General features: G+C 39.5%; 1 protein-coding gene across 6 annotated transcripts in view; it reads right to left on the minus strand.

The window, feature by feature from the left end:
- The window catches only part of Rhot1 (ras homolog family member T1), a 72285-nt gene that overhangs the window by 26106 nt on the left and 20337 nt on the right, over window positions 1-25842 (minus strand). For all 6 annotated transcript variants that reach the window (XM_041664749.1, XM_041664746.1, XM_041664744.1 and 3 more), the window contains exons 4-12: window positions 24775-24818; window positions 24302-24355; window positions 23027-23079; window positions 16648-16756; window positions 16188-16289; window positions 7174-7272; window positions 6617-6725; window positions 5495-5615; window positions 623-707 (exon numbers count right to left, since the gene is read on the minus strand). In XM_041664749.1, coding sequence (XP_041520683.1) covers window positions 623-707; window positions 5495-5615; window positions 6617-6725; window positions 7174-7272; window positions 16188-16289; window positions 16648-16756; window positions 23027-23079; window positions 24302-24355; window positions 24775-24818 — 776 coding nt within the window. The remainder of the gene's footprint in view (window positions 1-622; window positions 708-5494; window positions 5616-6616; window positions 6726-7173; window positions 7273-16187; window positions 16290-16647; window positions 16757-23026; window positions 23080-24301; window positions 24356-24774; window positions 24819-25842) is intronic.

Consider the following 25842-nt stretch of genomic DNA (forward strand, 5'->3'; position numbering starts at 1 on the left):
AAACAAAACAGCCGGGCAGTGGTGGCGCACACCTTTAATCCGAGCACTTGGGAGGCAGAGGCAGGCAGATCTCTGTGAGTTTGAGGCCAGCCTGGTCTACATGAGGTAGTTCCAGGACAGGCTCCAAAGCTACAGAGAAACCCTGTCTCAAAAAACAACAACAACAACAGAAAAAAAAAAAAAAAGAAAGAAAAAAAAAACCCAAACAAAATAATAAATAAAGCTTGCCTGAAGATCAGAGAGTAAAACAGCCCCACTGGTCAGCCTTACAGAAAAGGCAGTGGTAACACACACCTTTAATCACAGTAGGCACACTAGTTTGCCATAGAAACCAGGTGGTAGTGGTTCAGGCCTTTAATCCCAGCACTAAAGAGGATTAGAAGAAGGGAAGAGACAGTTCTCACACACAGTCTCATTATGAGATTCCTGGAGGCAGGATTGCCATTTTCAGAATGAGGTAGAAGAAGAGTCACAGTGGCTGGCTGCTTTCTTGTTCTGGTGTTCAGGTTGAAAACCCAATTTCTCTCTCTCATAAACATTGGGTAGCTCAAAGGATAAAAGAAAACCACTCATAGAAAAATATTCGACCATGTACTTTGGAAAACTGCAGGCAAAGGCTTACCAAATCATGTTTGTCAAAGGTGCTTTGGAGAAACAAATATGCATGATGATTTAATTCAGTAGTGCAATCAGGAGGTATTTTTAGCCTGTTGATGAAAAAATTAAGAATAAATCATTAATCAAATATTAAAATTTAATATGAAAACTGAATAAAATAGTTAAAACAAGTATTTTCGTGGGATGGCAGCATGAGCAAAGATACCATCTCTGAAGTCACATAGACATTCTCAGAAAAAAGTCTCTGGGGTAGTTATGGCATTCTTCATAAGAATTATTAATAATGTCCATTACAAAGGGACACATACATATTTTACTAAATATTATTAGGGAGGTTGAAATAACAACTTTACAAATCCCTATTATAGGATGGAATGTGGCTCAGCTGGTAGAATGCTTGTCTATGCACAAAGCCCTCAACTTCATTCCCAGAACAACATAAATTGGGAGTCATAGCATATGTCTATAATCCAAGCACACAAGAGGTGGAGACAGGGGGATCAAGCATTCAAGGGTATCTTCAGCTAGCCTGTACAAAATTAGACCCAATCTCTCTCCCTCTCTCTTTCTTTCTCTCTCTCTCTCTTACACACACACACACACACACACACACACACACACACACACAGAATATTTAGAAAGGTACCAGGAGATGACTAAAAGCACTTGCTGAGCAAGTCTGAAAACTAAATTTGAATCAACAATATCCATGTTTAAAAAAACAGGGAACAACGAGATAATGGTCGCCTTTAGTCCCAGCACTCAGGAGGCAGAGGCAGGTGAAACTCTATGTTTGAGGCCATCCTGGTCTATAGAACAAGTCTGAGGACAGTCAGAGCTACACAGAGAAATCCTGTCTTGAAAACAAACAACAACAAAACAGGGGCCAAAAGATGTTACAGGTGCAGGTGTCCGTAATCCCCTGATCACACTAACTAATCAACTAAATAAATAAATGTATTAATATATATATATTTGAATTAAAAAAATGGTAGATGGCAAAGACCAATACCTAACAATGTGCTCTGACCTCCAAACATGTAGCATGACACATACCTGCCCTCATACATAAACATGTTCATACATATAAGCCAAAGTCACACATATGACACACGTACAAATAAATAAATATTAAAGATAGGGGCTGGGGAGATAGATATCTCAGTCATTAAAATTCTTGTCATAAAAACATCAGAACCTGAGTTCCATCCCCAGCACACATGTAAAAGGGCAGCTGTTTTTTGTTACTGTTGTTTGTTTTTCAAGATAGAATTTCTTTGTGTAGCACTGGCTGTCCTGGAATAGCTCTTATAACTCAGGCTGGCCTCAAATTCATAGATATCCACCTGCCTCTGCATCCCCAATGCTGGGATTAAAGGCATGCATCACCACAATCAGCAGATTTTACAGTTTGACTGTTGAATTCTTACCCTATTATATATAAACAAATGTACAGGTGGGTACAATATAACATGCAGAAGAAGACAAGAAATGGTCAGTCAGAATTAGGGATAGGGAAGGACTGAGTGTAGGTAATGAACATAAAGGTAATTGTCTTCTAGTTCTAAGTTTTCATTGGATTTTTTTATTTTTTGGTAATAGACTATATTTTTGTGAATTTATAAAAATATATTTGGGGCTGGAGAGGTGGCTTGATGGTTAAGAGCACTTGACTGTCCTTCCAGAGGTCCTGAGTTCAATCCTCAGCATGGTGGCTCACAACCATCTGTAATGGCATCTGATTCCATCTTCTGGTATGGATGAAAATTAAGCACTCACATACATAAAATATATATAAATACTCATGCCAGGCAGTGGTGGCACAGGCCTTTAATCCCAGCACTCGGAAGTCAGAGACAGGCGGATCTCTGTGAGTTCTGGCAACATTGTAATGAGTTGTATTTAACAACTGTCAAAGGTTAGGTGCTTTCTACTTTAGAATTTTTAAAAATTATTTTTGTTTATTTGCTGCTTTGGAGTTTTTCATTTGTTTGTTCATTTATTTTTGAGGCAGGATGTCACTATTAAGACAAGACTGGCCCAGAACTACACAGACCAAAATGACCCTGGACTCTGAAGGGACATTAGCTCATTCCAGCATGTGGCTCTGGCAAACCTTGCCCTCTCTCCATTCCCTCTGCCTTGTTGAAATCTGGCAGATTACATTCCTTTTCTTTTTTAAAATTTCCTTTTTTTTTGAACAATTTATTTTTATTTTATCTGCACTGGTATTTTGCTTACATGTATATTTGTATGAGTGTGTGAGGTGTCACACTGTGTAGAACTGGAATTACGGACTGTTGTATGCTGCCATGTGGGTGCTGGAAATTGAACCCAGGTCCTCTGGAAGAGCAGCTAGTGCTTTAACCTTTAAGCTATCCCTCCAGTCCCTATATTACTTTCTTAAAGCTAGTCACCAAGGTCCTTCTAGCTTCCATTTCCTTCTCCTGAGCTAACTACCAAGGTCCATCTATCAAAGTATTGAAGTCCAGCAATCAGAAGCCCCATTTGGCTCACTTAATTAACATGCCCAGTTAAAATTAGATACATCATCCTAACGCCGGGTTTCCCCTTATACCTTTATAAACTGCCATGTTCCTATGTACCACATCTGTTACCTCTCTATGCAGAGGCAATCCTTTGTCCTCTGTGACAAATACCTCTGCCCTCTTTCCCTTCTCCCTCAATCTCCATCTCCTCTCCTTGTCTCTTATCCCATCCCTGCCCTCTGTCCCTCTGGGGCAAATAAATCTTTGTGCTGAGAACTTGGTCTGAGAAGTCATCGTGGGGTGCTGAGCGGACACTTTTCCTTTCTTCTGAACACCGTCTCAGCTTCACCAGTGCTGGGGAAAGGAGCATACTACCACCACCGCTAATTTTTATTTTTAGATGTGCTGGCTAGTTTACATCAACTTGACACAATAGTTATTGGAGAGGAGCCTCAATTGAGAAAACGCCTCCATAAGATCAGGCTGTATGTAAGACTACTCTTCCAGAGGATCCCAGTTTGAGTCCCAGCACCCACATGATGGCTAACCACCATCTGCTGTAATCCCAGTTCCAGGGTATCAGATGCCCTCTTTTAACCTCTGTGGGCACCAAGCATACACATGGTGCAGAGACATTCATGCAGGCAAAATATCCATACAAATAAAAAATTTTTGAAGTAATAATTGGAACTGAAGAGATAGCTCAGTGGGGTCAAATCTCCAGTACCCACATAAGAAGTTGGGTGTCGTAACATAAACACCTATAACCCCAGGGCTAGGTTCAGAGTAAAATGGAAAGAAGTTTATCGAGGGGGCTCACTGGCTGCCAGAGTTGCTCCAGATTCAGAAAAAAACCAATCTCAAGAGAACGAGTAGGAGAATGACGGCACAGGAAAACCAATGTCCTCTTCTGATGTCACACTCAACATGCATCCCCACAGTAAGAATAATCTCCTGCAGAATGTATCCATCACATAACAGCATAGGGAAGATAAACTCAACCGTTCAGCATGTATGTATGTAGTGGATATGTATTGAAAAACTATGTTGAACTTTAGCTGACATTCGGTTCCTTAAGTTTCAACCTAGAATATAGAATTGGACCAATAATCTAATCAATTATACATATAGCTGGAGGTGTGATTCTTAGACAGAGAAGTGGTACCTTGAAGGTAAAATATGAGTAAAAGGTAAGAAAAAAAGGCCAGAAGATATCAAGGCCCAATTATGACAGACCACAATTCCCAAAAGGAGAGAAAAGGCACCCACAACCAGTCTCTCCTAAGAGGGCATCATTGAGGCCGCATTTAAATATGTAAGACTCAAACAGTATTACCAAAGGAAAATATCTACACACATCAGTTGTTCAGTGAAAAAATGCTGAACATGAATTAAAAACAGGCCATAAAAGTGATGGGGAATCGAGCCCAGCCTGGTCTGTAGAGCTAGTTCTAGGACAGCCAGGGCTGTTACAAAGAGAAATCCTGCCTCAAAAAAACAAACAAAAAAAAAAACCCAAAAGGGGAGGGGGAAGCATCATTTTTTGACTCTAAAACTATGATTACACAGTATCTTTATTCCCTCTGTTCTCAATAAAAGTTTTTCAAAAGACATGTAAGGTTGGGTGTGGTGGCACAAATTTGTGATCCCAACACTTGAAAAGCAAAGGCCGTTCACGGCCAGCCTCATCTACACAGTGGAAACCCTAAAACAACAAAATTTCAACTAGGTAAATAAATAGATAAAGAAAAATAGTCAGGTGGTGGTGGTTCACACCTCTAACCCAGCATTTGGGAGGCAGAGGCACAGGGATCTCTGTGAGTTCAAGGGCAGCCTGGTCTACAGAGCAAGCTGGTTTACAAAAAGCCAGAGCTGTTGCCCAAAGAAACCCTGTCTCAAAAAACAAAAAGGAAAGAGAAACAAAAAGTGCTTATTACATAGTGCTGTATTAAGTACCAACTCTCAACTGTGGATGATTTTGCTTATGAGAGGACATTTTCACTTGTCACCACTGAAGGAAGAGGTGTTACTGTCATTTAAGCATCTGCTCACCATGATCCTATAGTGAAGAGGACAGGACAATCTCTACAATAAACAATTTTTTGGTCAGGCATGGTGGCACATGCCTTCAATCTCAGCACTTGGAAGGCAGAGGCAGGCAGATCTCTGAGTTCTAGGCCAGCCTGGTCTACAGTGTGAGTTCCAGGACAGCTAGAGCTAAATAGAGAGACTCAAAATATTCTCTGTTCCAAAATGTCAGAGTGCCAAAGTTGAGAAACTGCCTATAATTCTAAATTAGTCACAAGGCACTTAAAAATTATGCATAAACAAAATAAAACTTAAAAATACTTGGCAAGTGAGATAAATCAGAAAGCTGAGGTACCTACAGGGGGAATAAGTACTCAGGCGTCAGATCCAGGTCATCATCATAACCAAATCGTCGAAGTACAGTCCAAGTAGTCTCATGCCTCCCCCTCTGGATAAAAAGTGTATGTAAAAAGAGAAAACCTGAAATAAAGTAAATCAGTAAATACAATTGATGTGAAGAGTGTTAACTATGGCAGGGAGGAAAGCATACTATGTGAGCTGGATTTGTGAGCACTCAAATGTCTGGAAGAGCTCATTTCAGACTCATTTCCCATAAACACCCAGCTCTGCAAGAGCAAGCAACGAACAAAAGAGACAAAGTAACATCTAAAGAAGCACAATGACAGCCAGAGCCACATGATGAAAACAAATGAGAATGATGTACAGGCCCCCTCGCTTACTTCTATAATGGAAAAGTCTGGGCTTTAATTTCATTTTTTATTATAGCATATGTTAGTATTCAGGCATCTGTACTGGCCTGCCCTTAGGGTCCTGACAGGACAGACTTCAGCTGCAGCCACTAAGAGCACCTCCTGTGCACCTGTGCTACTGCTCACCTTCAGTCTCTTTTTTTTTCTCCTTCTTTCTCTCTCCCTCTCTCTTCCTCTCCCCCTTTGTCTTCTGCCACTCCTGTCCCCAGGGTCTGGTCTCTGCCCCCCTTCGCTGCTCCCTTCTCTCTCCTCTATCATTAACCCTCCTATGTGAGCCTTGTTGCACAATGTGACTTTTCTTCATGGCATTTTTTAAAATTACAACATCATAACTCAGCAATATACTCAACAAGAAACACTACAATTGGAAAATTGACTCATATGCACAGTCCCTAAAAGTAATTTTTGCCTAAAGACAGCTTAATATGTAGCATGCTTGTTACATGTAACATATAACATGTAACATGCTTGTTGTATGTATCTTTCCCTCATATTGTCTGCATATCTAATCTAACTTATATCCCTACCTCTAATTTATACTGACAATAAAGATAATAATCTCCCACCAATACTAACATTTCCCTAATGTATAATACTAATTGGAAATATTAAATTTAAAGGGGTGGGAAATGTGCAGAAATACGATTGATGCAGTGTTGGCCCTACATGTAAGGCCCCTGAGGAGAAAGTGATGAAGAAGCCATCCCCTACCTCTCAGCGTCAACCCACTGTCAGCCACACCGTCACTTAAGTGCTTTCTGACCACATTCTTGACATCTTCCAGAGCTTGAGGAGCTAAAGGAGTATTGAAACAAATTCTCTAGCAAAAAACATAAAATAAAATAAATGTAAAAAGAAACCATCATATAATACACAAATATAAAAGTGCTTATTTAAAAAAACTAAGTGCTTCAACCAAAATAAACAAGTAAATGTCATCTCTATTTCCTATTATTTAAGCAAAGTATGTCCTACTTGAAGAAAGAAACCTGTAGCACTCCTCGTTCTCTTTCAGAAACATACAGTCTTTGTGTGGTCACATAATACAAAATCCAGAAAGCACAGCGCTTCAGAGTTCATCATTCTTCACACACCCACTGAATACCACAACCCCAAATTATCAAAAAAGTCTCAGTTCCTAGGCATAATAGGCTTTTCATACGTTAAGATTTAATAGTTGAACGTGATCGCTTTGCAGATAAGAAAACAGGTTGCTAGTAGCATACTGCTAATCTAACCATTCTTAATCTGAAGCTAAAGACAGTTACCTGAAAGAAGTTGAGTTCGGCATCGTTCAGAGTGCCATCATTATCTTGATCAGATATTTTAAATATACGAGTGAGGGCTTTTATACAAGCTGGTTTCATCTACACAACAGTGAGAAAAGAAACAAAATGATTTAAAATACATTTTTCACAGACAAAGTTTAGAAAACTTTTGATAGTTTTTATTTAACATCAAAAACTGATAATATAGGGAGCTGGAGAGATGGCTCAGAGGTTAAGAGCATTTACTGCTCTTCCAGAGGACCTGAGTTCAATTCCTATCAACCACAAAATGGCTCACAGCCATCTATAATGAGATCTGATGCTCTTTTCTGGCACGTAAGCAAACATGCAGACAGAACACTGTATACATAATAAAATAAATCTTAAAAATAAAAATAAATAAAACTGATAACATAAAGAAATGAACTGAAGCTAAGTAATTTCCTCAAACTTTTCTTATTTTTTTTTAACTCCTGGTTTTTCAAGACAGGGTTTCTCTGTACAGCTTTGGAGCCTGTCCTGGAACTAGCTCTTGTAGCCCAAGCTTGCCACAGAGATTCACTTATTTCTGCCTACTGAGTGCTGGGATTAAATGCATGCACAACCACCGCTCGGTTTTTCTGCAATCCTTTTTTAACTTAACCCCCCATATTTTGTACATGTGCCATGGTGCTTACATGTACAAATCAGAGTACAATTTGCCTGTCAGTGCTCATCTTCACCTTGTCTGAGAGTCTCAGACAAGTGCTTATGGGAATTTTCCTTTCTCACCTTCACATTTTGACAGAGAAGCACTGGGATTATAGACACAGGCTAGTGTATCCAGCTTTATGTGGGTTCTGAAGATCTGAACTCAGACCCTCACACTTGTGCAGTTTACTCCAGCCACCTTTTTTACTGTGTATTTTGAGCCAAGGTCTCACTTAATTGCCCAAGCTTAGCCTCCCAAGTAACTGGATCATGTCCGACCCAGCATGAACAGCATGAACAGCAAAGCAAGCCCATGACTTTTATTATGTTCTATCTCTCTCCCCCTTCCCCTTTTTTGCTGACACCTGGTCTTGCAATAATATAGCTCAGGCTAGTCTCAAACTTTGAATCATCATGCCTCAGCCTGAGTGCAAGGATTACAAGCATATGCAATCAGGCCTGGTTCTGTGTATGTGTGGATACCAGAATACATACATGCTGGGCATCAAACCCAGAGCCTCCTGCTAAGCAAGCACTGAGTTATAAGCTCAGGCAAAAGAACTCAATGTTTTTATTCACTCCATGCATATGTAAAAGTTGGGTAAAAAATGAGATTACTCACAAATAGCTTACAAAATATCACTGGTTAGTAAGTATATGACTTTTACTTGGTTGCCATTATAAGATTGTTGACATTTTGAAAGTGAATCTTGTCTTTTTGAGATTTATAAAACATATAAGTAATGGTGAGCAATTTATTTGGCAAATTCCTTAATTATTTTAGGACATATAAAGGATAAAATATCTGATTACCCAAGAATAAAATTCATGGAGCTATTGAGATAGCTCAGTCAGTACTTTTGGCAGAAGCATGAAGACCTGAGTCTGGATCTCTAGAAGCTATGTAAAAGCCTGGCATAGGCACATGTCTGAAAACCTAGTGCTGGAGTAGAGACAGGCAGGTCTCTGAGCATGCTGGTCAACAAGACTAGATGAAAGAGCAAGTTTTAGGTCTAGTGAGAGAGCCTATTTCAAAAAATATGAAGGAGCTGGGCGGTGCTGGTGCAAGCCTTTAATCCCAGCATTTAGGAGGCAGAGGCAGGTGAATCTCTGTGAGTTCGAGGCCAGCCTGGTTTTCAGAGAAAGTTACAGGACAGCCAGGAATGTTTCACAGAGAAACCCGGTCTTGAAAAACAAAAACAAACAAAACAAAGTATGATGGTGGTTGAGGAAAAACATCCTGACATTAATCTCTGGTCACATGCATAGACAAACGCACCCCACACAAAGGTCCATACTCGTCTCCAGGGTGATCACTGTCAACAATACTGAACAAAAGACTTCTGGAGACTAATGATGTAGGATGTAGTACAGCGGCAGAATGCTTGTGTAGTGCACCCGAGGCTATGGGTTCAATCCTGAACACTATTCATGGGGTAAAAAAATCACCAGGAAGTTTTTTTTTTTGTTTTTGTTTTTTTTTTTTTTTGAGATAGGATTTCTCTGTGTCTTCCTGATAATGTAGATGGGGCTGCCTTTGAACTCACAGAGATCCACCTGCCTCTGCCTCCCAAATGCTGGGATTAAGGGCATATACTGTCACACCTGAAGAAGATCACTGAAGTTTATTTGAACTTGGAGGTAGATTCATTCATATCGGCTCCCTACCCTCTCTCAGAAAGAGTATGTCATATTAAAAAGAAACCGCAATAATTTCTTTGAAGTCATTTTTAGTACAGTTTGTTATAAAGAGTGCTTACTAAGTTTTACATATATTTTCTGGAAGTAGAGCCTTTTCGTTTGTTTTTCGAGACATGGTTTCTCTGTAGTTTTAGAGCCTATCCTGGAACTCGTCCTGTAGATCACATTGGCCTCGAACTCACAGAGATCAGCCTACCTCTGCCTCCTGAGTGCTGGGATTAAAGGCCCACCACCTGGCCTTTTCTTACCCTTTTCTGAACCCATTTCTTACCAGAGAATCAGAGAAATAAGACAGAAGAATGATAAGACATATTCATTAACTTATAATGCCATTCCTATGACTACCCAGAGGAAAAAAATAATGAGAATAGTTGTGACTATAATATGAAACTAAGTTGCAGAATTTGGGGCTGGATAATAGCTCAGCAGTAAAGATGCCTGCCTACAAGCCCAAAGACCTGAGTTAGGCCATCAGGACGAACATGGTGGAAATAAGGGAACCAACTCCCAAATTTGTTATCCTCTGACCTATATTCACCCATGCAGACAGACACACTGTGTACACACATACAAATAAGTGAGGGAAGAAACAAAAAAATGTTTTTAAAAATTACTTTTAATTGTGTGTGCTCGGGTATATGCACTTGAGTGTGAGTGCCCTTGGAGGCCAGAGCTGTTGGAGATGCAGTTACAGCCAGTGTGAGGCAGCACATGTGGTTCTGGGCACTGAACTCAGGTCCTCTACAAGAGTAGTGCATACTCTTAACCCTGTCAAAAAAATTCTAGTAAAGCTTAAACTTAAAGCCTGTACACATATAAAACAATATATAGTCTAAAACTTGAAAACTTTCTATGGTATTTATTATCAGATATACCTGTGGGCTGGTAGCAGATAGTTTTATTCAGGGACTGGAGGAAGGGCAGGGGATCAGCAGATTAGCGGAACTAATAATAGGCCTAAGTACAGAGCAACAGTTCAAGAACTTAGAATAAACCAAGGAGGTACTGGCATACATCTTTAATCCCAGCACTTTATGGTGAGTTCCAGGACAAACAGCTACACAGAGAAACCCTGTCTCAACAAAACAAAAAACAAAAAAACTAATAGGGAATTTAATGTATCACTGAGGTAAAGGCCTCTGAGGTAAATTCTAATAATTCAAAATATTTTCTAAATTTCCTTGACTATGAAATATAGCATATAGCTGGACTGGTCTGGAATGCATTTGTAACTTGTTAACTGTGGTGAGACAAGTCTAGAAAGCACCAGGTTAAGGATAATTTTAAAAAAACTTAAGGAATCATGAATTAGGAATAAAAATGAAAAACCACAGCCAAATTAAGGGATAATAATTCTATTATTCTGTCAGGGCAACATAGCAAATACTTTAAGCTTTGGAGCCAAATATACAAAATCACAGATATCATGTAGGTTTTATTTGCATAGCACAAATTCCCGTATTTTTCCTGAAAACATTTAAAATGTTAATATAGTAACAAGTGAGTATAATTTTGTCAAGTAGGTCACTAGAGAAAACAGAATTTGCGGGGCAGTGGTGGCACACTGCTGAGATAGGAGGATCTCTGAGCTTAAAGCCAGCCTGGTCTACAGAGTTCTAGGACAGCCAGGACTACACAAAGACATCCTGTCTCAAAAATACAAGCAGCTGGGTGTGGTGATGCTCAACTTTAATCCCAGCACTTAGGAGGCAGAGGCAGGTGTATGAGTTCAGCCTGTTCTACAAAGTTCCAGGACAGGCTCCAAAGTTATAAAGAGAAATCCTGTCTTAAAAAAACAAAACAAAAACAAAAATGAAAAAAAAAAAAAACAAAACAAAACCAACCAACCAACCAACCAAAGAATTCTCCTGAAGGGATCAAATTTTACTAACTTGGGATTCAATGTTAGATCAGCTGTAAATGCTTATACATCATCGCTGATCTGAAAAGAGATTTCACGTTTTTGTTGTTTTTTGTAGTGATCTCTATTGCCAAATACTGATATATATTTATCATCATCATGTCTTTTGCTTTTTTTTTTCTTCTATCTCTGCCTCCTGAGTGCTGGGATTAAAAGTGTGTGCCACCACACCTAGCTGCACAACATATTTTTTAAATTATCTTTATTTATTTATTGGGGGTTTGGAGAAGCATGACTGTGCCACAGCACAAGCATGAAGGTCAGAGGTCAAGTCTCAAAAGTTGGTTCTCTCCTTCTGCTATGCAGGTCCCAGAGATTGATCTCAGGCTGACAGGCTTAGTGGCAAGGCATGTTATGCAATGAGACATCTCGCTAGCTCCACATGATTTTAGCTGGGAAAATCCATGAGTTGGAAGGCATCTATAGATGCATTAGACTCCTCCCTAGGCATCTGTATTTGTGGATGTGACGACACTGCAGAGTCAGCACTTCCAGTTAGAGGTCTGGGAGAAAATCAGCTACAGAGTGAGATGGACTATGGAGTATGGAAATTTCCTGGGGCCTGCATCAAAGCCTAAAAAACAATGCTGCAACTGAAGTCTGGGTTTACAACAGTAGTTTTGCTATTGAACATCTCCTTGCCATTTGTCTTGCACTGGAATGGAGAGTGGCACTCGGGAAGTGAGTGGAACTGGCAGTACTAAACAGCAGCACTGCTCCAACTGCTTACCACAGTCACAAACATAAACAAGGATGGCTGGTATACCAATGGAACACAGTTTTTACATATCACAAAACACAGTTCATTTTTACTTTTTTCAATAATTAAAAAAACATAAAATGTATTCATAGCTCATGGGCTGTAAAAAAGCCAAGTTTGCCTGGTGGTTCTCAACTTTTTTTTCTTTTACCAACTACTCAACAATATTATGAACTTCAAATTTTTATTTATTTTTAGATTTCTTTCTGTGTGTCTGTCAACATGTCACATATGTGAGAGTGTCTGAGAAGGACAAGGATGTGGGCACTAGGATCTGGACTCAGGACCTCTGGAAAACACTTATCGCCTGAGCCATCCTTCCAGCCCTCCAAAATTTTATTTCACGTCAGGACAGTGATAGGACTAAGGAATTAAGAAATCCTACCACTGGGAAGGCAGAGGCAGGTGGATCCTATAAAGTGAGTGTAAGGACAGACAGAGCTACACAGTGAGACCAAAAAAAAAAAAAAAAAAAAAAAAACAACAACAACAAAAACCCTCAGGGTTGGAGAGTTGGCTCAGGAGTTAAGAGCAATTGCTGCTTTTGCAGAGGACCCAGGTTTAATTCCCAGCCACAGGCTGATTCACAATCATCTGTAATTCCAATTACAAGGAATCTGACACACTCTTCTAACTTTCTCAGGACCAGGCATCACATGGTATGCATACATACATGCAGACAAAATACTCACATATACTAAGTAAGTAAATCTAAAATTGTTTTTAAAAAAATACTTCAAGCCGGGCAGTGGTGGCACACACCTTTAGTTCCAGCACTAAGGAGGCAGAGACAGGCAGATATCTGTGAGTTCAAGGCCAGCCTGGTCTACAAGAGCTAGTTCCAGGACAGGCTCCAAAGCTACAAAGAAATCCTGTCCTGAAAAGCAAAAAACAAAAACAACAACAACAACAAACCTCAATAAAAATTAGTCTAGGGCTGGAGAGATGGCTCAGAGGTTAAGAGAACTGGCTAAGCCAGGCTGTGATAGCACACGCCTTTAATTACAGCACTTGGGAGGCAGAGACAGGCAGATCTCTATGAATTTGAGGCCAGTCTAGAGTTTAAGGACAGGCTCCAAAGCTATAGAGAAACCCTGAGTTTGGGTGGGGAGGGAGGTACAGAAAGGGAGCACTGGCTACTCTTCCAGAGGCCCTGGGTTTTAAGTGCCAGCAGGTACATAATGGCTCACAACCATCTGTAAGGAGATCTTGTGCCCTCTTCTGGTGTCCAAGCATACATGCAGACAGAACACTATATAATAAATAAATCTTTAAAAAATAATAAAATAAAAATTAACCTAACTAAAAAGTGGGCATAAGTCCTTAAGTAGATATCTCTCCAAAATAGATACATAAAAATTGTTTAAGATTATTAGCAAAAAAAAACAAACAAAAACAAACAAACAAAAAAAAAAACAAAAAAAAAAGATTATTAGCCATTAGGGTAACATAAATTAAAATAACAATGAAATAAACTGGTATTTTCTTTTTTTTTAGTTTATTATTTTCTTTTATGTGCATTGGTGTTTTGCCTGCATGTATGTCTGTGTGCTGTGTGTGGGTGTCAGTCAAATCTTGGAGTTGAATATGGGTCCTCTGGAAGAGCAATCAGTGCTCTTAACTGCTAATCCATTTCTCCAGCTCCAAAGTGATATTTTCTAGGATGAATGTAATAAACCAAAAGACCAAAAGCTGGCAAAGATGTAAATAAGTTGGAAATTTCATTTGGGTATGGCAGTGAATACCAGTAATCCTAACACTTGGGAAAGAAAGGTAGGAGAATCAGAAACTCCCGAGTCATCCTCAGCTATACATCACATAATATAAACAAACCCCAGGATGCATGAGAATGAGAGAATGGGGGGAGAGGACACAAACTGAAAAAGAGTGGTGGCATACATCTTTAATCCCAGCACTCGGGAGGCTGAGGCAGGGGAATACCTGTGAGTTCAAGGCTAGACTGGTCTACAAAGTAAACTCCAGAGATACATAAGAGGGGCGGGGGGGGGGGGGGGGAGATATAGGAGGGGAGGGGAAAGAGAGAGGAGGGGAGGGGAGAAGAGGAGGAAAATGGAGGAAGGAAGGGAAAAGAAGAGAAAAAGAAATTGGATATTGCCTGACATGGTGGCGCATGTCTTTAATCCCAGTATTAAGGAAGCAGAGGCAGGCAGATCTCTGTGAGTTCGAGGACAGCCTGGTCTACAGAATGAGTTTCAGGACAGTAAAACCTACATGGAGAAAAACTGTCTCAAAAAAACAAACAGGGCTGGAGAGATGGCTCAGTGGTTAAGAGCATTGCCTGCTCTTCCAAAGGTCCTGAGTTCAATTCCCGGCAACCACATGGTGGCTCACAACCATCTGGAATGAGGTCTGGTGCCCTCTTCTGGCCTGCAGACATACACACAGACAGAATATTGTATACATAATAAATAAATATTTAAAAAAAAACAAAAAAAGAACCAAACAAACAAAAATTAAATCTTTATGTGGCAAGTGGGAATGGACAATTTCGCTGCTACTGTAGGAATATCTATCTGGTGGTTCCCCCCTTAGTTAAACATACAATGGTCTTGTTACTGTATACATAATAAATAAATAAATAAATATTTAAAAAAAACTGAAAACAGGTGCTTCAAGAAAAAAAACCAAAATCTTGTGAACAAGTTAATATTAACAGCAGTCATTCACAATAGTCAAAAGGAAGACTACTTCAGTAGACACCAAAGGATAAAGAAGAGTTGTTCTCTCCATATGATGACATTTTATTTAACTAGAAGAAACTAAATAGATACACACTACAACATGACTGAACCTTGAACACAGTGCTAGTGAAACAGAGAGAATTAAAAGCTACTCATTGGTGATGCCACTGTCAGGGACCATCCAGGAGAGACAAAGCGGATCGGCAGTTGCCAGGGGTGAGGAAAAAGAGGGCAGGGAAGAATAGAAGGCAGTGGAGTTCCTTATGAGGAATGTAACTTTCTGAATATACTAAAACTCAACTGTATGTATGAAAGATGTAAACTCTGTGTTATAGATCTTTAAGAAATGAGTTTTAAATCTATTACAAATTTTTTATTAAATTTTGGGTATTTCTTAATGGAATTACTGTATTTCTTAGCTATGAAAGCATATCCAAGTTACATCACATGTACCCAGGAAAAAAAACTTTTAAGAGGTCCGAGAATGTAGCTCAAGGGTAGCACACTCACTTACTATGCATGAAAGAAACCCTGAGGGGCTGGAGAGATGGCTCAGAGGATAAGAGCACTGGCTGCTCTTCCAGAGGTCCTGAGTTCAATTCCCAGCAACCACATGGTGGCTCACAACCATCTGTAATGAGGTCTGTCACCCTCTTCTGGCCTGCAGGCATACATGGAGGCAGAATGTTGTATACATAATAAATAAATAAATCTTTAAAAAAAAAAAAAAAGAAAGAAAGAAACCCTGAGATCAATTACTGAAACAAAACAAAAAAACCAAAATTCTACCTGAGTTTTTGTTTAGACTCATAGATTTTTTTCAGACTTATGAGATCGATTAGCGGGTAAAGAATATCTGCTACCAAGTCTGACATTGGACCCAAAGAGAGGAAAGAGAGAACTGACTACCACAAGCTGTCCTCTGACCTCTATAGGCACGTCATGGCATACGTCCAACTCACAAAATATATACATAAAAAATTAGGGGAGAAGTTCATAGATTTTATAGCTGCCAAGTAAGTAAACAGTTCTATGTGTCGGTAGCACTATCTGAAAATAACTTAAACTGGAAACTTTATGGAGACATAATGTCAGCATCCCTGAACCAGAACACTCAATTTAACAATTTAATAAGCAACACAATTAGATTTCAATAGCTTCATCTTTTAAAATGTTTAACACTACTAAAACCCACAAGCATATTGTATCATTCAGGCCAACAGAGCACAGCCTGGGTTACCTCTTTCTCCTCTGGGCAGTAAAGAGGCCCTGTAGGATGAAGAACAGCTTTCTGTGCATAATAAAACAGCTCTGATATATTCTTCAGGTTTTTTGCTGAACACTAAAAAAAAAATAAATAAAAAAATAAAAGTTTTAAATTTTTTAAATTTTAAACTCTGAATCAATTATGATAGCTAAAACCAATTCCTCCTTGGAACCCCTCCCATTCTCAGGACTTCTCAATTTCTCTACAGCTACATCCACTCGGTTTAGTGGAAGAAAATAAAAGCCAGTAAGTTAAGAATTAAGGTTCCTTGAAGAAACTGAAAAATACATTTTCCTTTGTAGAAAGTACAAATGTCTCCATAGAGCCTTAGAGAAAAACTTTTAAATTCTATGTTTTATTTGGTTTATATGACTTCACAAAGAACAGAAAATTTACTCCATCCCACACAATCCCTGCTTTCCATGAGGCATACCTCCACACAGGTTTCTATTTCTGTATACTGGTTCATAATAGGAAGGATAGTCTCCATACTGCTATATTCCACCAGATCAGATTTGTTCCCAACCAATATCAAAGGCAGCCTGAAATAAACAGGGCATTAATGCAATAAATAAAAAAAAGACGTTAGATTTATATTTTAACTTAAATCATTACCCATTCTAACTAAAAAATTTTAATCTAGTCTTCCCAACATAACTTCTCTTCTATACTCTATCTCTCTCTCTCTTTACACACACACACACACGGCCAAAGCCCCTAGAGAGTAGGTTCATTCAATCAGTCAAGACCTATTTCAAGTCACAAACTCTTCTAAGTATAAGGGCATTTAGAAAAACGTTCCTGACTGGGTGGGGGTGATCAGGAGGAAGATCAGGTACGAACCAAAAATAAACTGCAGGCTTAGGGGAAAAGTTACTGGAAAATATAAGGTTTATACAGGTATGGCAGTGCATACATATAATGCCAGCAATTGGAGGACTGAGACAGGAGGATTTTGAGTTTAAGATCAGTTTACACTACACGGGGAGAACCTGTTTCAAAACAAATAAACAATAAGGTGAAAAAGTACAGCAGTCTGGGGAAAAATCAATACTCAGGAAAGTAAGTGTCCTCATGTGCTTCAAGGAAGGAAAACGTGAAAATCAAGGACAAGTTCACCCATGACTGCATTTACACACACTACAGCTTCAAGCGACAAAAGACATTTGCACATGGCCCCACAAAGGCCACCAGCAAAGCATAGCGGTATAAACCTTTCATCCTGACTACCTGGAGACAAAAGCAGGAAAATTACAAGTTTGAGAATAGCCTGGGAAATATAATGAGAGTCTACATCTGTAAAATGAAATGAGATTAAATAAAAATAAAACAAGGTCCACAAAGCAGCCACAGTATTTTAGTGGTGATTTCTAAATTTAGTCAAAGTTTCTAAATTCAGTGGCAAAAGTTGGTTCTTCCTAAGATACTGGCCAAAGTACGCTCTTCTCCAGAGAGGCCTTCCTAGAAGTAGCTCCAACAAGGAGAGAGCGGCAAGAGCATGAAGGCATTGTGGCCTTTAAGGCATGACTGTCCAATACAACATTCTATGATGAAGGTCTTTTTTTCTTTGCTTTTTGAGACTGGGTCTTTCTAAATAATCCTGGCTGTCCTAGAACTCGAAATATAGACCAGGCTAGCTAAAACTCGTGGAATCCCTTGTGGAGACTAAAGGCATGTGCTGACCCCTCCTGAGAAGATGACTGTCTTTAGCAGCACTATTAACCATAACCACTAGTCACAGATAGGTACTGTGCTTCTGAAATGTGGACGAGTACATCAGGAGAACTTAGAATAAGTTTTATTTCATTTCAATTAACTTAAATTGCCACAAAGACAAGTGGGTAACAGCACTGGACAGCTGAGAGTCACTCTTTCCTTCCAATTTGTCAGTAACTCACTGCAAAGCTCAAGAAACAACGAAGAGTCAAAGAAGGCCCAAAGTCACAGTTTCCCGTCCATAAGGAAGAAAGACAGGGGCATCAGATTTCCAGAGTAGGAAAGAACAAAAATGCTGAAAAAGAATTCTGAAAACTGAGCCAAGAGCCGGATGTATACAATTAATATTTAAAACATGATTTTCCTAACATATAAAAAGATTAAAATGGGAGCTGGAGAGATGGCTCAGTGCTCTTCCAAAGGACCTGAATTTTGCTCGCAGCACCCACATGGTGGGCTCACCAACAATTTTAACTCCAGTTACAGAAAATCTAATGACCTCTTATAGCCTCTACAGCATGCATAAAGTGCAACAAACTTCACACATACATATAAAAAAACAAGTAAATAAATCATTTTTTAAAAAAAGTGGTGCCAGGAGTGGTGGCACAAACATTTAACAGCAGCACTCAGGAAGCAGACAGATCTTTGTGAGTTTGAGTTCAGCACAGTCTACAAGGTGAGAATCTGTCTCAAAGGTTAAAATGAATGAATGAATGAATGAATGCCAGGCATAAATGTACCAGAGGCAGACACCTTTAATCCCAGCACTTGGGAGGTAGAGGCAAGTGGAGCTCCGTGAAGTCAAGTCAATCTATATTGTGAGATTTTATCAAAACAACAACAACAACAACAAAAAAAAACAGAAGGAAGGGAGAAAAAGAGAAAGGAAAGAAAGAGGAAAAGAGAAAGAAAGAGGAAGGAAGGATAATAAAAAATAATGTTTGTCCAATTAAATACTGGAAGGAAATTTTTTTTTGACTTAAAACTGAAATCATCTGCTTGGTGGTACTGGCGCATGCGTTTAGTCCCAGCACTCAGGAGGCAGAGGCAGCAGGCAGATTTCTGTGGGTTTGAAGCCAGCCTGGTCTACATAGTGAGTTCCAGGACAGCCAGAAATACACAGTGAAACCCTATCTTGGAACACCAAAAACAATTGAAAACATTTATGCAGAGAACTACCATTCTATGTAAAAGTTACTGAATGTGTTCTCTTGCCTTTCTCCCATCACACTTGTATCTTCCAAGGAACTGCATAGAACCTCCTTGCATGAATTCCTAAATAAAGATTTCCAGAGCGTATTAGAGAAGTTATATATAATCTATCTAATTTTATTTATTTATTTTTTTGGAGACAGGGTTTCTCTGTTGCTTTGTAGCCTGTCCTGGAACTAGCTCTTATAGACCAGGCTAGCCTCGAACTCACAGAGATCCACCGGCTAATTTGATTCTTGATACACCCACACGCATCCAGGACAGATATTAACCTTTATCCCCATTATAGAAGAGGAAACTAGAGAGTCAAATGAAGTCAGAGGCTTACAGTTTCTAGTGGCCAAACCAGATCTCAAAGGTTGCTCAACATTTTCCAAGTCCTATGTTCTGCCCAGTGTACACTATGAGCAATTCCACACCTCATTAAAGAAACAACTCAAAAGAAGGCACATAACGCTGGCAAAGAGAGACTCCTAAACAGACTCAAGCTGTCTGTGATCAGAAACGGATGGTTACTAAAACATTTAACCTGTCAGTAACTGCGAATCTTCACAGTGTCAGAGCTGTTTTCTGCTTTGCTCTCGAATCTATTTCTAATCACTCCTGTCCCCTGCACACGTATGTGGTGGCTTACTAAGGTAGGTAAACAGAGAACTGACAAAACCAGTATAGAGGGCCAGGGACATGACTCAGCAGGTAAGGGCACTTGCTGCCAACTCTCAATTCCATTCTAGAACCAACAATAAAAGGGGAGAACAAAATCATTTTGGTTTGCTCCTCCTACCCCACACCCTACACCACCCCCTGCCCAAGAAAGAGATTCTCTATATAGTTCTGGCTGTCCTGGAACTCAATTTTTTTAATGAGATAACTTTTTTTTTTGGGGGGAAACAGGGATATATATATTGATTCTTATTGAGATCTACAAAAATTTTTCTCTGCTCCCCTCCCTGCCTCTCTCCTCCCTTTCAGCCTTCTCCCAAGGTCCCCATGCTCCCAATTTACTCAGGAGATCTTGTCTTTTTCTACTTCTCATGTACATTAGACCTATATATGTCTCTCTTAGAGTCTTCATTGTTGTCTAGGTTCTCTGGGATTGTGATTTGTAGGCAGGGTTTCTTTGCTTTATGTTTAAAAACCACTTATGAGTATATGTGATAATTGTCTTTCTGGGTCTGGGTACCTCACTCAAAATGATGTTTTCTAGCTCCACCTATTTGACTGCAAAATTCAAGATGTCATTTTTTTCTGCTGTGTAATACTCCATTGTGTAAACGTACCACATTTTCCTTATCCATTCTTCGGTCGAGGGGCATTTAGGTTGATTCCAGGTTCTGGCTATGACAAACAAAGCTGCTATGAACATAACTGAGTGCATGTCCTTGTGGCACATTTGAGCATCCTTTGGATATATACCCAAAAGTGGTATTGCTGGGTCTCGAGGAAGGTTGTTTCCTAATTTTCTGAGAAATCACCAAACTGATATCCAAAGGGGCTGTATCAGCTTGCACTCCCACCGGCAATGAAGGAGTATTCCCTTTACCCCACAACCTCTCTAGCATAAGTTGTCATCAGTGTTTTTGATCTTGGCCATTCTTACAGGTGTAAGATGGAATCTCATTTCCTTCAGTGTCTTTCAACCATTTTAGATTCCTCTATTTAGAGTTCTCTGTTTAGGTCTGTACTCCGTTTTTTTTTACTGGATTATTTGTTCTTTTGATGACCAATTTCTTGAATTCTTTGTATATTTTGGAGATCAGACCTCTGTCTGATGTGTCTGTAGGCTGTCATTTTGTCTTGTTGACCGTGTCCTTTTACAGAAGCTTCTGTTTCAGGAGGTCCCATTTATTAACTGTTTCTCTCAGTGTCTGTGCTACTGGGTTTATATTTAAAGAGTGGTCTCCTTTGCCAATGCATTCAAGTGTACTTCCCACTTTCTCTTCTATGAGGTTCAGTGTAGCTAGCTTTATGTTGAAGTCTTTGATCCGTTTAGACTGGAGTTTTGTGCATGGTGATAGATATGGATCTATTTTTTCTTCTACATGTTGATATCCGACTATGCCAGCACCATTTGTTAAATATGCTTTCTTTTTTCCATTTGACATTTTTTGCTTCTTTGTCAAAAATCAGGTGTTCAAAAGTGTGTGGATTAATATCCGGATTGTTTTGGCTATCCTGGGTTTTTTGCTTTTCCGTATGAAGTTGAGTACTGTTCTTTCAAGGTCTGTGAAGAATTTTACTGGGATTTTGATGGGCACTGCATTGAATCTAGAATGCTTTTGGTAAGATTGTCATTTTTACTATGTTAATTCTGGCTACCCAAGAGCATGAGAGATCTTTCAACTTTCTGATGTCTTCTTCAATTTCTTTCTTCAAAGATTTAAAGTTCTTGTCATACAAGTCTTTAACTTGTTTGGTTAGTTACTCCGAGATATTTTATGCTGTTTGTGGCTGTTATAAAGGGTGATGTTTCTCTGATTTCTTTCTCAGCCCATTTATCATCTGTGTACAGGAGGGCTACTGATTTTTTTGAGTTAATCTTGTATCCTGCTACATTACTGAAAATGTTTATGTTAAGTTCCTTGGTAGAATTTCTGAGGTCACTTATATAAACTATCATATCATCAGAAAATAGTGGAGTTTGACTTCTTTTCCATTTTTGTATGCCCTTGATCTCCTTTTGTAGTCTTATTGCTCTAGCTAGGACCTCAAGAACTACATTGAATAGATATGGAGAGAGTGGACAACCTTGTCTTGTTCCTAATTTCAGTGAGATCACTGGGAGTTTCTCTCCATTTAGTTTGATGTTGGCTGTTAGCTTGCTGTATATTGCCTTTATATTGTTTAGGTACGTTCCTTGTATCCCTCCCTGCTCTCTCCAAGACCTTTATCATGAGGGGATGTTGTATTTTGCCAAAAGCTTTTTCACTATCTAATGAGATGATCATGTGGTTTTTATTTTTCAGTTTGTTTATATGGTGAATTACGCTGACAAATTTTCATATGCTGAACCATCCGTGAATCTCTGGGATGAAGCCAACTTGATCATGGTGGATGATGGTTCTGATGTGTTCTTGGATTCGATTTGCCAGTATTTCTTTGTTTTGTTTTGTTGTCTTTTTTTGAGACAGGGTTTCTCTGTAGCTTTGGAGCCTGTCCTGGAACTAGCTCTTGTAGACCAGGCTGACCTCGAACTCACAAAGATCCGCCTGCCTCTGTCTCCCAAGTGCTGGGATTAAAGGCATGAGCCACAACCACCCGGTTGATTTTCCAGTATTTTATTTAGTATTTTTGCATTAATGTTCATGAGTGAGATCGGGCTGTAATTCCTTTCTTAGTAATGTCTTTATGTGGTTTGGGTATCAGGGTAATTGTAGCCTCATAAAAAGAGTTTGGCAATATCTGGAACTCAATTTGTAGACCAGGCTGGCCTCAAACTCAAGACATCCACCGGCCTCTGCCTCCTCAGTGCTGGGATTAAAGGCGTGCATCACCATTCCCCACCTAGATTTATTTATTAGTTTATGTGAGTGTTTTGCCTGCATGTATACCTGTGTACCAAACTTTTGCCTGGTGCCTGAGGAGGTGATGAGTCTCTGTGTGGGCACCGGGAATTCAATCCAGGTCCTTTGAAACAACAAGTGCTCTTAACCACTTCAGCCTTAAATCCAGCATATTGTACTTTGACACCTACGTGTGCACACACACATACAAATACACACAACACAAATAAATAAATATTTGAAAGAAAAACCAAATTGGGAACATGTTAACAATCAGTAGATCTAAGTAAAGACTTAACAGATATGTTTGTTACTGCTTCTTACATCTTTTCTCTAAGTTTGAAATTTTCCAAAAAAAAAAGTTTGAAAGAAAAATACCTGCTGTCTTTGTCTGTTCTTTCATTTATGAGAGGAATCCATCGGCTTGTTACCTAAAATGAAAATAAGTAGTAGTTATGCCATGATGCAGATCTTCCTTGAAAAGCTGCACACTCAAGAGGCAGAGGCACGGAGATTTCTGAGTTTAGGCCAACCTGGAGCTCCAGGCAAGACAGGGTGGCATACTGAGATTCAGTCTTAAAAAAAAAAAATGAAAATAGCCAGGCAGTGGTGGCACATGTATTTAATCCCAGCACTCGAGAGGCAGGCAGATCTTTGTGAGTTCGAGGCCAACCTGGTCTACAAGAACTAGTTCCAGGACAGGCTCCAAAGCCACAGAGAAACCCTGTCTCAAAAAACCAAAAAATAAAAATAAAAATGTGGCAGGCCGGGCGGTGGTAGCAGATGCTTTTAATCCCAGTACTCAGGAGGCAGAGACAGGCAGGTCTCTGTAAGAACGAGTTCCAAGAAAGGTTCCAAAGCTACACAGAAACCCTGTCTCATGGGGCTGGAGAGGTGGCTCAGCAGTTAAGAGCTGCTCTCCCAGAGGTCCTGAGTTCAATTCCCAGCAACTATATGGTGGCTCACAACCATCTGTAATGAGATCTGGTGCCCTCTTCAGGCCTGCAGGCAGAATACTGTATACATAATAATAAAACTTTAAAAAAGAAAGAAAGAAAGAAAGAAAGAAACCCTGTCTCGAATCCCCCTCTTGCAAAAAGGTGGCAGAACAAAAAAGAAAAAGCATACTTTACTGAAAATTATTATATGATTATGAATGTTCTGTCTGCAAGTGCATGCCTGGTGCCCAGAGGCCAGAAGAGGGTGTCAGAGCCCCTAGAACTCAAATGGAATTACAGACAAAGAGTAGCCTCTGAGTCATTTTATTCTGAGTCATATCTCCTCTACTTTGTTAAGAGTCCTTAATGTCCCACTAAAACTAGGCAGGGTGGCACATATTTGGAATCCCAGGCTAAAGCAGGAAGATCATGATTTCTAAGCCAGCCCAGGCTACAGAGTAAGACCCTATCTTAAAATCAAAAACAAATCTGGAGCAGTGGCAGAGCACGCCTTTGATCCCAGCACTCTGGAGGCACAGGTACATGGATCTCTGTGATATCCAGGCTAGCCTGATCTTCAGAGCTGGCTCTAGGAGACAACCAGGGCTACACAAAGAAACCCTGCCTTGAAAAACAAATACAAAAGGACTCACCTCAAAATAAATAAATAAACCATATCACATTTAATTTAAATATAAAGAAAATTTAAATATACCTTATCAATAGAATGTTTATTGTTAACAGCATAAACTATGCAGATGACATTAGCCTAGAAGAAAAATTAATAAATTAATGGCATGTTGAAATAAAATATACACAACAAGATTTAATTATCAACCACCTAAGATCTGAGCCAAAGGAAGAAATTTTTTGAAGAAGAAAAGCCTGTCTATAAGAAAGTATCCCTCAAGAACTAGAGCAAAAAATACAAACTCAAATACCCATGATAACAACAAAGAGTTGAGAAATTCCTGTTAAACTTGAGCATGGTAGCACATGCCTATACAGCACTCAAGAAGTGGAGGCAGGGGGATCAATACAAGCCTTAACTACACTGGGAATTCAAGGACAGTCTGAGCTACAAGAAACTGTCTCAATCCACAACTGCCCCTAAGAAGACAGACTCATAGGATTATCACTGTTCATGTACATGTATACACACACACAAAATGACTTTTTTACACATACCTGTGATATTTCTTGATGAAGTTGTTCATCACTCTGTTCTGCTTCTATAAATGATAAAAGTCAGATTTTGTATTTCAAAAACTTTCATAACTAATAATCAAGCCAAAAAAAACCTATGTAATATGCACCTAAAGAAATTGACATAGATGGTTCTACAGTTAAGAGCACTTGTTGCTCTTTGAGAGGACCTTGATTTGGTTCCCAGCACCTACATAGCAGCTCGTAACTCTCTCTAACTCCAGAGTCAAGGGATCCAACAACCTCTTCTGGCCTCCATAGGCACTAGGTATGAATGTGATACATTTACATACCTACAGGCACAGATACATATTCATAAAAATTAATAAATATTCAAAATGATATAGAACAAGTTAAGTTACCAAAATAAGAATAATCCAGAAGAAAAAGCTGAACCAAGATAAGGAAGGTGGTTAGTAAGGAAGGAGTATTGGAGAGGATTCTAGCACTGAAGGGCAGAGGCACTGTATCAAAGATCTAGGCCAGTATCTGGTGTAGAGTTGAAAAAGGATCAGGAGGCCGAGTGGTGGTGGCTCACACCTTTAATCCCAGTACTCAGGAGGCAGAGGCAGGAGTATTTTTGAGTTTGAGGCCAGCCTGGTTGACAGAGTGAATTCTAGGATAGTCAGGGCTGTTACACAGAGACATTCTATCTTGAAAATGAAAAAAGAAAAGAAAAGAATAAGAGCCAGGCTAAAGAGATCAGCAACTCGAGAAAGAAGACTGAGTACTTCGGGGCCAGAAGCTCAGACAAGAATCTGGACACAGAGCCCAAGACTAGACACTATCAGCATAGTGGATAGGAGCAATAACAACAAAGGCCCAGAGGCAAAACTACGGCCTGAGAATGAAGAAAGAGCTTTTCTTTCTTGGCTGGTAAAATGACTCAGTGGATAAGAGTTCTTGCTGCCAGGCCCGAGCTCAATCCCTGGAACCCAACATGGTGAAAGAAGAGACTCAAATCCAACAAGGTTTCCTCGGACCTCCACACATACTGCAGCTCACTGATATCCACATACATACTAAGTAAGTAAATAAACTCAGTAATAT

This window comes from Microtus oregoni, unplaced genomic scaffold (genome assembly GCF_018167655.1).
Source record: "Microtus oregoni isolate MIOR12 unplaced genomic scaffold, Mior012 000015F_ref0000493, whole genome shotgun sequence".
Lineage (NCBI taxonomy): Eukaryota > Metazoa > Chordata > Mammalia > Rodentia > Cricetidae > Microtus > Microtus oregoni.